Source organism: Alexandromys fortis, unplaced genomic scaffold (assembly GCF_014885135.2).
Source record: "Alexandromys fortis isolate MF-2015 unplaced genomic scaffold, M_Fortis_MF-2015_v1.1 scaffold_1, whole genome shotgun sequence".
In the NCBI taxonomy this organism is placed as follows: domain Eukaryota; kingdom Metazoa; phylum Chordata; class Mammalia; order Rodentia; family Cricetidae; genus Alexandromys; species Alexandromys fortis.
The window spans coordinates 15,551,885-15,567,095 of NW_026067927.1; the positions used below are offsets into that span (position 1 = coordinate 15,551,885).

Below are 15,211 nucleotides of genomic sequence, written 5' to 3' on the forward strand. Positions count from 1 at the left end.
CACACACTCTCACACACTCACACACATACTCACATACACTCTCTCACTCTTTCTTTCTCTCTCTCTGTCTCCCTCTCTTTCTCTCTTGCACACACACACACACACACACACACCTGTGACTTCTTTTTGTTCTGACTATAAAAACTCACACAGCCTCTTGGATAGTGGACCATGTCACTCATGCTAACCCAGATCTTGCTTCATTTTTATATGTATGTATGTCTGGCCTGTGTGTGTACATACGTGCACTGTGTCTGCCTGGTGCTCTCAGAGGTCAGATGAAAGAGCATCTCCTCCCTATTCCCCCTGGGCAGGAGGGCACCTAGACTTTTCCATCAGTAACGCTTGGTCACTCATTTTTGGCTCACAAGGAATTATTTCTAATTCTCTTTGGAGCAAGAGTTGTGCTTTGTGTTGACAAGACACACCAGGTGGTAATGTCCTATTGCTCCTGTGGCTTGAGGGGAGGTGGCCACACCCCCTCCCATTTCTCATTTGTTGAAATATCCTATGCATTCTTAAGAATCTTGAAATTTTTCAGGCTTCTTAAGCTTTCTGTTACAATATAAAACTTCCACCAGACGTACCAGACATAGTTACCAGATGCAGTAACACAGGGGTGACTGTCAGGACAGGACCGTTTCCTACAGATCTGGGTCACCTGGGCAGGAGGCATTCCTGAATGTAATCCTGGGACCCACAGCTGGCTGAGAACATTCCCCAGTGAGGGTCAGCAGGAGGAATAGCTCATAGATGACCCCTGTGTCTGCATAAGACACGCCCTCCAGTGGGACGTAGCCTGTGACACTTCTCCAAAAAGATGCAGAACATTTCTTTGGTGCTTGCAGTTGACAGAGGTCGCCAGTACAGTGAATCTAGGTCTGTCTGGGTAAGAGCTGGGATTGAGCCTGGTTTAAAAATTCCTTGCCACCTTCTATGATCAGGGACACTGTCTTGGTGGAGCCAGATGATACTGGGTGGAGCATTTCCGGGAGCAGGGAAGAGGGGATGTGGGGTGGCAAGAGTCTGGGAAGAAGAAGGAAGAGGGTTCTGAAGTCCCACCCATGTTCTCTTACCTTCATTTCTGTGCCTTTGCCTTTGATCTCCACTGTCTGTTGAGAGAGCCCATTGATTTCAAAGGGGATGAGCTCTCGGTAGCTGATAGCTTCCCGAGGGTAGAAGGTAATTGGGATCTCCAGTGTCTTCCCAGGCTTTATCACGTCCACACTGAAGTTCACCTCGACATGTGGGGTGTTGGTGTATAAACAATCTAAGCTGGGGAAGACGCAGAGGAAGGGGTATAAGCACCAAGAAGGCAGAACTGGAGGGACTGATGGGTCCCCTGTGATTTCTGGGCTGAAAGGTGACAGATTTTCTGTCCTGCTGTCCTAGAGTCAGGGGAGTCACCAAGGAGCTGGAAGGAATGGCAGCAATGACCAGCTCATGCTCCTTCAGGTGCAGTCAAGTCACCAAGTCTCAGTCACAGCCCGAGGTGCAGGTGGGAGCTCATACACTCAGTCCACCGATGCTCTTTTTCTTGAAAATTCCTCTCAGCATCTTACACTCTCTCACAAGGGGGCAGCCCTTCAATCACTGGCTGACAAAGCTCGGCGGAGTGCAGCGCATGTTCTAGAGTTTGGATCAGGATCTGCCAATAACTAGCCACGTGACCTGGGAAGATTTGCTCAGGCCACTCAGATCTGCTCCCTCACCTGTGAAATGGGGTTAGTAGCAGCTACCTCACAGGATTGTTAGAGAAATTAAATGGGATAGTGATGAAGGCACTTTTTTTGTTATTTTTTTTACTTATTCTATCTAAATTTAAATTTATTTAAAATTTAAAAATATTTGTCTTCATTTTTATATGTATGTATGTCTGGCCTGTGTGTGTACATACGTGCACTGTGTCTGCCTGGTGCCCTCAGAGGTCAGATGAAAGAGCATCTCCTCCCTGTTCCCCCTGGGCAGGAGGGCACCTAGACTTTTCCATCAGAACTGCCCTGTGTCTTCCTGATGCGTTTTTGGAGAAGGAATTCAGCTAAATGGGTGCCCGGAGCTCAAGGCCTTCAGTAGGCAGAGATGATATCGAATTGTAAAAGGAGGACTGTAAGTAGATGACATTTAAAGCATTTATTTTTATTTTGTGCATGTAAGTGTTTGCCTACAATAATGTACGCATGCCATGTGCATGCCAGAGGTCAGTGGAGGGTGTTAGAGCCCCTGGAACTGGAGTTATAGATGGTTATGTGGGTGCTGAGAATGGAATGTGGGTCCTCTGCAAGAGTAGCAAGTGCTCTCAACCGCTGGACCACCTCTCCAGCATGTTAGATAAGATTTTAAATTTATTTAAAACTAAATAATAGTCTTGGGATTTAATATCTAGAGTAATATCAGCAACAGCAGCAAGCAGTTACTGAGTCCCACTGTTCTCAGTACTGAAGGACACTGTTCTCAGTATCCAGATGTGGTCTCCTGCTTCAGGCAAGGAGATAGGCATAGAGAATTTAAAAATGTAAAATATATTTGCATGGTGGCGCATATCTGCAATCCTAGTACTCAGGTGGCCGAGAGAGGAGGGTCATGCGTTTGAGACCAACCTGGGCCATACAGTGAGACTTCATCTCAAAACTAACAGACCATACACTGCCCACAACAGCAAAAACAAGAAGAATAAAACAAAACAAAGTTGCTCACTGTCACAGCTATCACAGCTAATATTTGAACTTGGATTTATGCTATTTGATATGGTAGTGACAAGACACACACAGTAATTGAAATCAATTAAAATTAAATTAAAATGAAGTGCTTTGGTTGCACCAAGCTACTTATAGCTAAAGGCCATCACATTGGACAGTGAAGATAACAATATTTTTCCATGGCAGAATGTTCTCTGCAGGACTGATAAAGAGATCTGTGCATGAACACAGGTCAGTGGCTCAGCCAGATTCTCTCTCATTAGGTCTGAAAAGAGCTGTGGAGACCTGGACTGAAACATTCCACAGGGCTGATGCAGACAGCCTGGGTTTGGTCTGGAAGATTTAGGCTGAGCACAGACCTGCTGTTTAGTGCAGAGCAATTCAGTTTTTAACTCTCCCAATCTCTTTCCAAGGAAACAAAACAGAAGCTGCAGGACTTTGAGAAAGTCAAGAAGAGGTGTTCAGCAGGCAGCTCATGGATGTCCAAGCATTTATATGAATGGTGGAGACCGGGACCCTGGATTCATGCCGCCTGTGCCGGACCTTTCCCACCATTTCTGTCTGGTCAAATGAACTAGCTAGCATTAACTGTCACCTCAACACTGGCTATATTCACCTGGAAAAAGATTCTCAGTTGAGTAAGTTTCTTTAGCAGGTTGGTCTGTAGGTGTGTCTATGGGGCATTATCTGAACTGTTAACTGATGCAGAAGGGCCCAGCCCACTGTGGGTGGCACCATCCCTCGGCAGGTGGTCCTGGGCTTTATAAGAGAATGGGCTAAACGTGAGTCTGAGGGTAAACCGCGAAATGGCATTTCTCCATGGTTTCTGCTGTACTTCCTTGGTTGTGAGTTCCCTGGTTGGAGGCAATGCTCAACCGAGTAGCAAGCAGTCCAGGCTTCGATTCCTGTCCCGAGTTCCTCTCTGAATTCCCTCAGTGATGGACTGTGACCTGGACGTGCTAGGTGAAATAAACCCTTTCCTTTCCTAAGCTGCTTCTGGTCAGAGAGCTTCGTTACAGCAGCAGAGGTGAAAGTAGAAGACAGGGCTTCCCCTGCATGGAGTCCTTATGTAGACTCAAGTTGTTCTCTCTGTGAAGACTGCTTACCTCATAGATGTTTCTTCTTTGTTGGTGACAAGGAGGGTTTGCTTGTATGGGGGCATCCCAGCTTGGTAGATGAAACAAGTCCCAAAGTTGTAGCTGGTGAAGGAGAAATGGACAGCTGGGCTCACAGCACAGCCTAAGATGCTGCACACGAATGTTGGGCCATGGCTGATCTGCAAGGAGGGATGGACCAGAGGACTGTACTTAGAGGCAGGAAGACAGGGCAATTGCAGCCACAGGGTAAGAAAGAAAGTGGTTGGTACTTTACGAATTCTAGGTCTTGGGATGCCATCTCCAGAGAGTCTGTTTCTGTAGAACTGGCTTTATTTGTTTATAATTAGCAATTACAATTACAGTTAGCAACTCTAACCAGAATCCACACTGGCTCTCAGCAGTGGTTCAGCTTGAAAACAGAGTGAGTGGCAAAAGTGGCTAGTTATCATACAGGGTGGGACTGTGGTTGCCAGCAGGCCGAGGCGAAAGGCCCAATTTCTCACCTTCCCTTGTGTTTCAGGGTAGCAACTGGATATAGTTCTGTCATTGGATTATAAATAAAAGAGAAAAAGGAAGCTGGGCGGTGATGGTGCACGCCTTTAATCCCAGCACTGGGGAGGCAGAGTGATCTCTGTGAGTTTGAGGCCAGCCTGGTCTACAGAGTTAGTTCCAGGACAGCCAAGGTTACACAAAGAAACTCTGTCTCATAATAGTAATACTGGTACTAATGATGATGATAATGATAACAGATAAAGGGGGTCTCCTGTCTTGATTAAATGGGCAAAGTCTTTATTATCTGTCTGTCTGTCTGTCTGTCTGTTTATGGTGTATGGGTGTTTTTACTTGCATATATGTATGTGTAGCACATGCATACAGTTCCTGTGGAGGCCCTGGGGCAGGGGTTATAGACAGTTTCCAGCTGTTCCAGCTGCCATAGGGGTGCCAGGAATCAAACCCAGGTGCTCTTAAGCACTAAGCCTTCTTTCCAGATGGTTCTTGGTCTCAGCCTGGAATGAGGGAAGAACTGATGGCTTCCTCAGCAGTATCTCAGCCCCAAGATATGCACATGTTCATGTGATGCATGGCTGTCCTGATGCCAGGGAATATGCCGAAGGTTTTCAAAGCCCCCTGAAAACACCATTCCACTAACTCGTCCCTTTGTTTGTCCCCAAGTGCAACTGCCACTTTAGGGGGCTGCAGCTGTTCAACAACTGTTACTGGTTATTCCAGACAAATGTCCTACAAGGAAAAACAAGTGTAAAATGGCCAAACTTTGATTCAGTTGAGACAGAAATAAGTCCTATGAATAGAGATTCCCATTGGACTTCCAGACTGGGGACTGGTGAGAGGGCTCATGGGTAAAGGGCCCGCGCACACACGCGCACATCTAGATCGGCACAGTAACGACAGCTCCTTTGCAGTGGAGCTTTTGAGGCAGTGCAGACCACTCTTCCTGCTCCAGGGGCCAAGAGGTTACCGGTCTGCGTGTTCACTGCAGAGCTCTCGACTTCTGAGACTGCTGCAGAGACTGGGGGATGGCGGAAGGTGGGAATAGGGCAAACCGAAATACTGTACACCTCACCGCTTTTACGGATTGCAGACATTCTGGTATAAACGCTTCTTGGACAGTCAATTTCCAGAGTTTTGAGAAAGTTGGTTTTGCCAGTGCTGTCCCTGCTGTCTGATGCCCTTATCTGATATCACCGTTCTTGAAATTTCATTTAATACCGTATCTTGGAGAGTATTGTGTATTTAACGTCTCTGCCTATCCAGCTCTACCACTTATTTTAATGTCGAAATAGTGTCATGGTGTGTGGGTGGCCATTTGCTTTCCGGTTGACACTGCCGAGGCGTCTGTTCCAGAGTTTGTCTCTGAAACAACAACCGGGTAGGAATTGCCGGAACTAGCCGGCTGGGCCAACACACCATAGATTCTTTCAGCGTTTGGAAACCATTAAATGGTCTCACCTTGATTTTGAGCTCCAGGCCCTTCAAGACACACTTCTGATATGGTTGGAAAGACAGGTTGGCAGGTTCTGACTGCCCCACATCCACGCTGCTGTCGGTAGGCGTGAAGTCCAAGTACTGCAACAGGCCTTTAGGCCCAGAGAGCTCTGCCTGGTAGCTGAAGTTGAACTTGCCAGTGTTGATGAAGTTGAATTCACACTGAACACATTCATTTAACTCTACCTAAGAGACAGAGGGAGGCAGAGCAGTGGTGAAGAAAGCATCACTCCCTTGTCAAGGGAGAAATGCTCTTTGGGAGATAAGGATAGAGAGGGATATTGATAAGCTGGGTGCTATTAGCTGAATGGCATTGGATATTCCAGAAAGACCCACCAAGTGTTATAGGGGTCCTCCTATATCTGGAGTATAAGTTGGTAATTTAATTCTTAGATCTTTCTTGGCTGTGAAAAACCTTTCCTGTTTGCTTAATGCAAGTGTTCATGCCCCTTCCTAGCATATTCATCCTCTAAAAAATAATAAAAACATTCACATCATAACTACATAATTCTGGGGATGGATTTATTTGTCTGATCTCTCTGGTATTTGAGACAGGAAGATTCAGCTCATACTCCCTGTGCCATGTTCCCTAGGTCAAGGCAGAGAGACAGTAAGGGTCTTGTTACCCCTTACCTCGTAGAAGTTGATGGTGTTGACCTGGTTGGACATCAGGAGGAAGGTGGAGCCCGTCCGGTCCCTGCACTTGACCTCTGCATTCATAGTGTAGCCCTCGGCCTTAACATTGAGTGTCAGAGGGTGGGCTTTCCTCTTTACATTGCAGATCAGATTAAAGTTCACATCTCCTTCTTGCTTTGGTGTGAAGAAAATTTCAATTGGGAAACTGACAAGGAGACAAGACAGCGGATTAACTGACTAGTCCGACCTGCGAAAACCTCCTAAGACAAGCATCCACGGGATTAGTGGGTACGCTCTGAGCAAAGGACACCAAAAACACCGCTCCAAGTTAAGTGAATTTTAAAGATTTTCCAGGCAAAGCCAGGTACTGTTTTGTGGATTCATACACACAAGACAACGAGGAAAATGCTATGGACATGAGAAAAAAAAATACTGAGGTGGAGATTTAGAACGAGGGCTCAGCAGTTAAGAGCACTGGCTGCTTGCTATTCTGGAGGATCAGGGTTCAATTCCCCAGCACCCATATGGCAGCTCACAATTGCCTGTACCTCCAGTCCTAAGGAATCTGATGCCCTCGTCTGACCTCATTAGCATTTCACACATACGGTGCACAAACATATGGGCAAAGCACCCATACACACATTAAAAAAAGTTAGGATGCCCCATAATTAATCAAGAAGGAAAAACACCAGGGAGTCAGACAGGATAGTTGAGAGAGGTTTTACTTTTATTTCTTTAGTTTTTTTTTGTTGTTGTTGTGTGTGCATGCATGTATATACATCAACAGTATGTGTGTGTGGAAGTCAGAGGACAACACGTGGGAGTCAGCTCTCTCCTTCCACCATGTGGGTTCTGGGGATTGAACTCAGGCCATCAGGTTTGGTGGCAAGTGTCTTTACTACTGAGTCATCTTGATGGCCCAGAAGAGATTTTGATAGATGACAGGCCTGGGACCCTGCCATGCATCCCGAGGACTTCATTTTTTTCACTCACCTGGACAGCGGTGGGATCCAGCCTTCCATGGGACACACGGTCAGGCTGTTGTTGAATCCTTCGGAGAAACGGGAGTTATCCTGGAATGCAAAATTGAACCCATGCTCCTCCTTGTTGATAATCTTCACCGTCTCTCGGGCTTCTCTGCCTGGGGAGGAAACACCAGCCCTCAACAAAGGCCTCTGCCTAGTCAAGGAGATTGTAGTTGGTAACACCCCACACACAAGAGGAAGGCTTCACAGAGCAATCTTGGCATCCCCGACCTCCGCAGCCTCGAACTGCCTCACTTCCTTCCTTCTGCTTTTCCAGTGACCTTGCTCCTGCAGGGATTCCACATCTCCCTTTGGAATATCTCTTCCCTAACTGACTGTTCCTTCTAGAGGGTGGATTCTCTGACCTGGCTGCAGCTATGCTGGGACTCTGCTAATACCTTTCTCTTCCCTTGCTCCTTCAGTCAGGAGCTGTAATGTCTCCTTGGGTCTGTAATGGGAGTGCCCTCTCATTCTCTTTGAGGGCGCATCTCCATAAAGAATCTCTATGTTGAGTTCTTCTGAATTTGACCTTAGATGACCCTGGGCTTTCCTATGCAGGATTCTGACTCATTATTCTGTTTTTTCTTTGGCTAACATTAAAACATTTCTCCACAAAATTTTAGGATCATCTTTTTAAGTCCCTTCCTCAATCCTGAGGAGAATGAGGCTATCAGATTTCACAAATAACTTTTATTAGCATAAATGTGAACAAATATTACTTGGGACATATCTATACTAACATCAAGTCTATCTGACATTAAACTCTAACTGTGAATCCTGTGCACTCCTAGCTGGGATTCTAATTGAAATTTGATTAAATTTGCATTTAATTTTGGAAGAACTAACCGAATGTTTAGCTCTTATTTGGAAGCATTTTAATGTGACTTAACTCTTAACACAGAGGTCTCGAGAACTGGATTTATCTTTGGATATTGTATATTTAGTTAACAGTAAATAGAGTTTTTATTTTTGTTTTTGCTTCTAGGTATTTACAGCAAAAAGGGATGAAACTGTTGATTTTTGCACATTGGTCTCTCCCAGCTTACCAAATTATCTTGATTCTAATTGTCTCTCTCCTGACTCTTGAGACTTTCTGTGTACAAAGTGATCCTCCACAGCAACTTAGATCATTTTTCTTTCTCCCTTAAAGTTAGTGCCCATTATACTTATTTTTTGACTTTCATGATTGTTACAATTTCTAAGAAAATGTTCAGTTATAGAGGTGATAATAAGTACCCTTGCCCAACTCATTTTAATTCCAACAGCTTCAGTAGCCTTATTTACGACAGGACACTGTTGGCTGGTCTCTTGCTATAGCTTAATATTCTTTTTGTTTTTCTATAACCCCAGTTTTATTACTGGAGGGTTTTTGAGAGTGGGGATAGGGCAGAACTTCTGATGAATTTTAGCAAGGACTTTTTGGTACATTAACACGATCGTATGGTTCTTCATTACTGACATAATGATTATACTGAAATCAACATCATTGCATTCCTGGGTTACACTCTTTATATTGTCTGACTTACTATCATGAATAATGTTGTCAAAATAAACATTAACTGATCACTTAAAAATTCTCTGGCCATAGCCGTATTTTACGTACCCACTCATATCCATATGAGAGACGCAGAGTTCTAAGGCATCTGATGGTAGCTTCCTTTACATCACAGGTCTCTGCTTGAATGTTACCTCCTTAGCACCTACAACATTCCAATTCTTTCTATCCTCCTGAAATCTTTCTTTCTTTTTTTTTTAAATATTTATTTATTATGTATACAATATTCTGTCTGTGTGTAGGCCTGAAGGCCACAAGAGGGCACCAGACTCCATTACAGATGGTTGTGAGCCACCATATGGTTGCTGGGAATTGAACTCAGGACCTTTGGAAGAGCAGGCAATGTTCTTAACCTCTGAGCCATCTCTCCAGCCCCTGAAATCTTTCTTATAACATGTATCAATCTCTGCCTTACTATGTGTTTTACTTGGTTTTGTTAGTCTCTTTCCCATGATTAGAATGTAAACCTGAGGACTTTGTGATTTATTTTAGAGTATTCCCATCCCATGGAGGAATATTTGGGCCAATCTGGTATCTCCCTACCCTCTGTGTTGGAGGGTGAACCAGGGCTTTAAGTGTGTTTGCCAAGAACTCCACCACTGAAGCCACAGTCCCCACCAGCCCATCAATAACAATTTCTGAACCCAATGAAAAGAAGTTAGAGGAATCTGAACACTGTAGAACAGATCAAGCACCAACCAAACACAGCCCACAGCCTGGAGGTGGAGAGACATGTACAAGACCCAGGGTTCTGATGATGAAGAGTCCGTGCAGGTCCTACAGGAACCTGCCCAGGAGACTCTGTGACTCTATAACAAACCTTCCAGGTATTCTCAGGGTGTTAGGGTGTGGCTGCCAAAGACAGCTGATGGAGTTGAGATTGAGAGAAAACTACCATATGGCTCTCTGATAAGTGACAGAGGCTTTCTGACATATCTCTTCTGGAAGGCTCCGAGAGGCCTGCTCCCGGAATCCTTGATGACCTAAGGTCATGCCAGCTCAAAAATGAAAAACTGACTGGACCACCTTACCAATGAGGAGAGAGCTGAAGTTGAGATGTGACTGGTCAAGAGAGATGAGGGGGTCTGTAGTTTTGCCCACCAGCAGGAAGGGGACTGAGATATTGTGTTCTGGGATACAGAAAGTCCAGAATGCTTCTGTGATATCCAGGTGAGCAGGCAGGAACTGGAACACAATCTAAGAAGACAATTTAAAAAGGACAGTGAGAGGCACTTCTTCCTTGTCCTGGAGACCTACTAGTGTGAGGCGACATTTTCCCAGGTTGTTATTAGCTTCTAAAGTAGGTATGGCTATACGAGCAATGGCAACCAGTTTGCCCCACCTTTTGAGAACAGTCATCTATCCCATCCACAGACTGTGCTGATGATACTGTTGTACTCCGTGCCATTCTTTGGATGGCATGGTTGTAGCACAGTGGACCGAACTGGCACCAGTACCAAAGAAAGACAACCCACATATCTGTCAACAATCTGGCATATAGCCCAATTCAAAATCATCACCAGGGCAACAAGATCTCTCTCTCCTCTGCCTGCCTGCCTGTCTCTGAAGTTCAGAAGACAATGAGTGACTGGGCTGGATGGCAGTGGCACTGATGGGGACGGATACCATGAGGGTGAGCTGGGTCATGGCATGCCACAATCTGTCTGTTAAGTGAAGACACAAAGGAGCAAAATCATAACAAATAAAGATGGGAAGAAACCGACTGGAGCAGATTTCTAGAAAGAAACAGAAAGATCTGGAAGAAAAGTCTGTTCTTAAAAGTTACTGTAGGTACTTCCCCCGGGGGCTAACATGAATTTGTACTTGATCAACCAGGACTGAGCAGAAGAAGAAGAACATTTGCCGAGGTCCATGCCAATGACACGATGATGCAGGAAAGCTGTTCTGGAAATGTGCCACACCAGGGACACTACTGTCACCCCAAATCAGCACAGTCTTGGATTACAGATTCTGCAACTTACCTCTCCAGGAACTGGGCAGGGTCTTTGACACATTTCTGGGCTGTGGAGGAGTACATCCAAGAAGGACCACAGCTATGGCAAACCTAACTCCTGGATCCTATGCTGAACTAGTTGGCTTTGGGAGCTGTCAATATGTAGAGGCCAAGTGGAGACTCTACAAATATGTTTCATTTTGTTTGGGAAGGGTTAAAAATAATGAGCTTACTACCAATACATAGGATGGAGAGAAATACAAAAATTTGGTGTTTTCAGAAAAATGTAGAAGAGGCCAGCCTGGGGCTATTTGTCTGTGTGGTGATCATCTGCCAGAGGAGAGGAAGAGCCAGTGGGTCCTGGTATCATCACTGCCTATCATCCCCCCTCCCACTTGCTTTGTTCATTTGGGTGATCTTATGGAGGAATTAAATATTTTTTAAAAAAGATTTTATTTTTTAATTATGTGTATGCATGTGTCTATGTGTAGGTATGTGCATATGATTATAGGTCTCCAGAGGCCAGAAATGACAGATTCCTTTGGAGCTGGAGTTATAGGCCTGCTATAGGTGCTGGGAACTGAACTTGGGTCCTTTGTAAAAGCAGAAAGCACTCCTAACTGTTGCCTCTCCAGCACCAACACCAGCATTTTAATTTATTCTTACTTATGTATCTGTGTGTGTGCATGTGTGTGTGTGTGCGTGTGCCAATGTTGAAGGTCAGAGGATGGCTTGTGGGAGTTGGCTTTCTCTATCCATCATGCGGGTCTCAAGTTTGGCAGCAATCACTCCTACTTGCTGAACAATCTTGCCAACTACCAGAAGGTATTTGAATTCATAATTTCCATTTCATGGACTTATTGCTACATATAAGATCCTCTATAGAACTTACTGGCCATGGAGCCTACATGTGTGCTTTGACTGTCAAGTTCATACATAAATCTGACCCTCTGCCCTATATTATTGTGAAGACATTTAGGATCAAGTCACAAGTTGGAACTCTGTTCTTACTTTTTGCCTTTCTCACTGGGAAAGTAAAGACATGTCCCTTTGCTGCTGTCAATCTTTTAGATATAGATAGTTCTTAACATCCTCATACCACAAGCCCAGGAATCTCCAGATATTTATGTCTGGTTCCCCTTTGCTCCTTTAATATTCTCATAAAATCCTGGCAGATACTAGGGCTTTCTCCACAGTCATCCAAGAAAGCACAGATCTATCTTCTTACTGGGGTTGTACTTGATAGCCACTCAGTAAATACTTGTTGATCAATGATTCTTATCAATGTTATTCTCTCTTCACACACTTGCTATGCAGAGATGGCTAGAATTTCGGGGTTCCCAGCCACACACACCTCTGCTTTCTTTTCAGGATGAATGATACCCTTTTCTGTAAGGCACACAAAGGCTGGAGGGTGCTGCAGGCTTTCTGCTTCTTCAGAGGTCCAGCAGAAAGAGTAGGTGCTATCGGTCGGGTTCAGGATGGTAAAGGTCCTGGCCAAGGGGTAAAATTGACAGCAGAAAGTGAGGGAAGGCATTAGAAAAAATTCAAGAAAGTGTAGGTAGACCCCAGAATTGTTACAGTCTCCTCCTAGAAACCAGAAATGGTCTGAGAACTTCATTACTGTAGAAATAAAAATGCCACCTCCCCCTAGGATCTAAAGGATAATGGGAGTCCTTGGCTTTCGAATGATAATGCTCCTAAGGCCATATGTGTCAAGGGATGCTCTGTGGTCAAGGTTGGGGGGTGAGGGAATACACTTTTATACATATATACAAATATATATATATTTCATTTCACACACATGTATATGTATATATGTCCTAGAAATGCTAAAGCATGCATGGACAGCCTGTATATGGTGGTTCTGTTGAACTTGTTCGTATACTGGATTTCATTGTTTAAGTTGATGAGGACAACTGACCAGGTCTCTTCCTCAAGGGGGCACCAGATCTCATTACAGAGGACTGTGAGCCACCATGTGGTTGTTGGAAATTGAACTCAGGAAGAGCAGGCAGAGCTCTTAACTGCTAAGCCATCTCTTACAGGATGGCTCAGCCATTAAAGGCTAGGCTTATAACCAATACACACACACACACACACACACACACACACGGATACACACACAAACATACCAAAACTCCCCCTCTGTCAAAATTATTGACACAGGATCCAGCTTCATTCATGCACCAGTTCTCCGATATTTTATCTCTAGAGCAAACCCGAGGACATCAAAGCCATGTCTAGGTATCAGTATAGCTGGCCTCTCTAAATTCTTTCTCTGAGTTCTTTAGAAGGGCAGATGGGTATGAATTCAGCCAATGCCAACCCACATGACTCACCGGAGATTCTTTCCTCCTATACCCACACTAGTGAACTCGATCACTCGGGTGTTTGGATCGAGAGGCCCAGAGCCTGGTCCTCGGAGCTCTGGGTTGCGCCGATGCCCACTGATATAGTCTGATTCCTTCAGGTCAAAATGGCAGAATGGCAGGACGCTTCGCCCTCTTGTGACCAGAACAGGGCCTTGCTCTCCTGATGGCAAGTTGGGAATTCTGAAATGACAAAGTTATTTTAATTTGATTTTATATCTGTTGTTGCTTTCTTAGTAGGTTGGAAATGGATATTCTGTCCAGCAGAATGTGAGTTCTGTATGAGCAGAAGGTGGCGTTTCTTGACTGGCAATCATATGTGACTTGACTGGCAACTCTACATAGTACATATTCACTAAACGTTAAATGGATGAGTGGCTTGCGTATGAGGATCCCGAGTATGGGCCCCTCTGTGCACTTACATGTGGCTCCAAGCTTTTTCCTTCTATCAGTGTTAGATGCTAAAAGGAGTGCTTACACTCTGGGTCCACTCCTGGGCACCTAATAGATTACAGAGAAGGACCTGGAAATCCTAAAATGAAATTATCCTAAGACCCTTGTAGACTGGGATGCACAGATTCAGCCTCAAGGCTGAGCAGAGGCGACCCTAGTGTGGCACAGGTCTCTGCAGTGGGAGACGGGACTCACAAACTCTGACAGCACATGTAGGCCTCTGTCATCCTAGGACAAGGCTTACAGAAGAATTCCCACATCTGGGACTTGCACTGATGTCTTTGCTTATTTTTCTCTCACTGGACACCAAACCAGACCAGTTCCCCCAACCCATATTCCCCTCCTATGTTTGTTTATTGTGCTACTGTGGGCCAGGCATTGCTCCAAGTTCTCTGCTTAAATTAGCTCATTTAGTATTCCAAATAATTCTGCATTATAAGGATTGCTGCTTTCACTTTGTATACGAGATAGAGGAGTCTCAGAGAATGGAGAAGGAAGCTTTCTTTAAGGGTAGAAGGTGCCTGGTTGCAAATTACTCTTATTCAGTGGAGCACTGAACGTGGCCGGGAAGGGAGCAGTAGACAGGTGGAAGCGATGGGCGAGTTGATAAGCGGGGCTTAGATAACATTCTCCTTCTTCTCTAAAGGCTGGCCCTTTTAGACTCCCAGGCTCCAAGGTGACCAGGGTGGGAAGGAAGGACAGAGGTGGGAGGGAAGAAGAGGGTAAGAACTAGAGGCTTGGGGAACACATTTCCTTACTGGCAGTACAGGGTGCTCTCGAACTCCCCAGTGTCCATCGGGGAGAACTTCACTTTGATCTTCTGAGTCTTCCCAACAGGCACAAGGCCCGAGGAGGGTTCCACGGAGAAGGGTGACGGAGAGACTTCTGGCCAGTGGTCCAAGGCGCTGTCCAGGGTGCTGCCCGTGCCCTGACTAAGCTGATCTTTCTGACTGGAGCCTGAGGGAGGATGGAGAAAAAGTGACAGTCTGCAGTGGTCCTGGGAGGCAGCCACTCACAAGTGCTTAGGGACCCTCTTTGACATCTGGGGACCCATCTCTTATAGCAGATATACTTAACCCTGGACACAGTAGAAAGGAACCAACTCATTTCCCAGGTGACTTGTGAAAAACACATTAATTTTATGGTGTTTTCATATTTATTTTCTTTTGGTTCAGAGAGGGTAGGTCAAGAAAGGGTTTGTGGATCTTCTGCATCAGGGCGATGAGCTATGAACAGAATTTGTGGAGAACCATTGCTCTAACATAGGGGTTTACAAAGCGGGAGTCCATGGGTAAGGGCCCATTCGAACAGTCTGTGAGTCTCCACAACTGAAACAACGGACACCTTACTTACCTGCCAGGTGCAGGGCCCTTTGCTAGTGGCTTTGTGTGTAAAAGCTATACACTTTGGCCTAGGTAT

The 15,211-nt window shown here is 45.2% G+C and overlaps 1 protein-coding gene across 5 annotated transcripts in view; it reads right to left on the reverse strand.

The window, feature by feature from the left end:
• Window positions 1-15,211, reverse strand: part of Hydin (HYDIN axonemal central pair apparatus protein) — a 326,725-nt gene that overhangs the window by 20,673 nt on the left and 290,841 nt on the right. For all 5 annotated transcript variants that reach the window (XR_007592102.1, XM_050144333.1, XM_050144331.1 and 2 more), the window contains exons 69-77: window positions 14,551-14,749; window positions 13,310-13,522; window positions 12,322-12,460; window positions 10,045-10,210; window positions 7,427-7,574; window positions 6,431-6,638; window positions 5,762-5,983; window positions 3,803-3,972; window positions 1,077-1,275 (exon numbers count right to left, since the gene is read on the reverse strand). Coding sequence is in view for 4 of the 5 variants with exons in the window: in XM_050144333.1 (XP_050000290.1) it covers window positions 1,077-1,275; window positions 3,803-3,972; window positions 5,762-5,983; window positions 6,431-6,638; window positions 7,427-7,574; window positions 10,045-10,210; window positions 12,322-12,460; window positions 13,310-13,522; window positions 14,551-14,749 (1,664 nt within the window). In the remaining variant the exon portion in view is untranslated. The remainder of the gene's footprint in view (window positions 1-1,076; window positions 1,276-3,802; window positions 3,973-5,761; window positions 5,984-6,430; window positions 6,639-7,426; window positions 7,575-10,044; window positions 10,211-12,321; window positions 12,461-13,309; window positions 13,523-14,550; window positions 14,750-15,211) is intronic.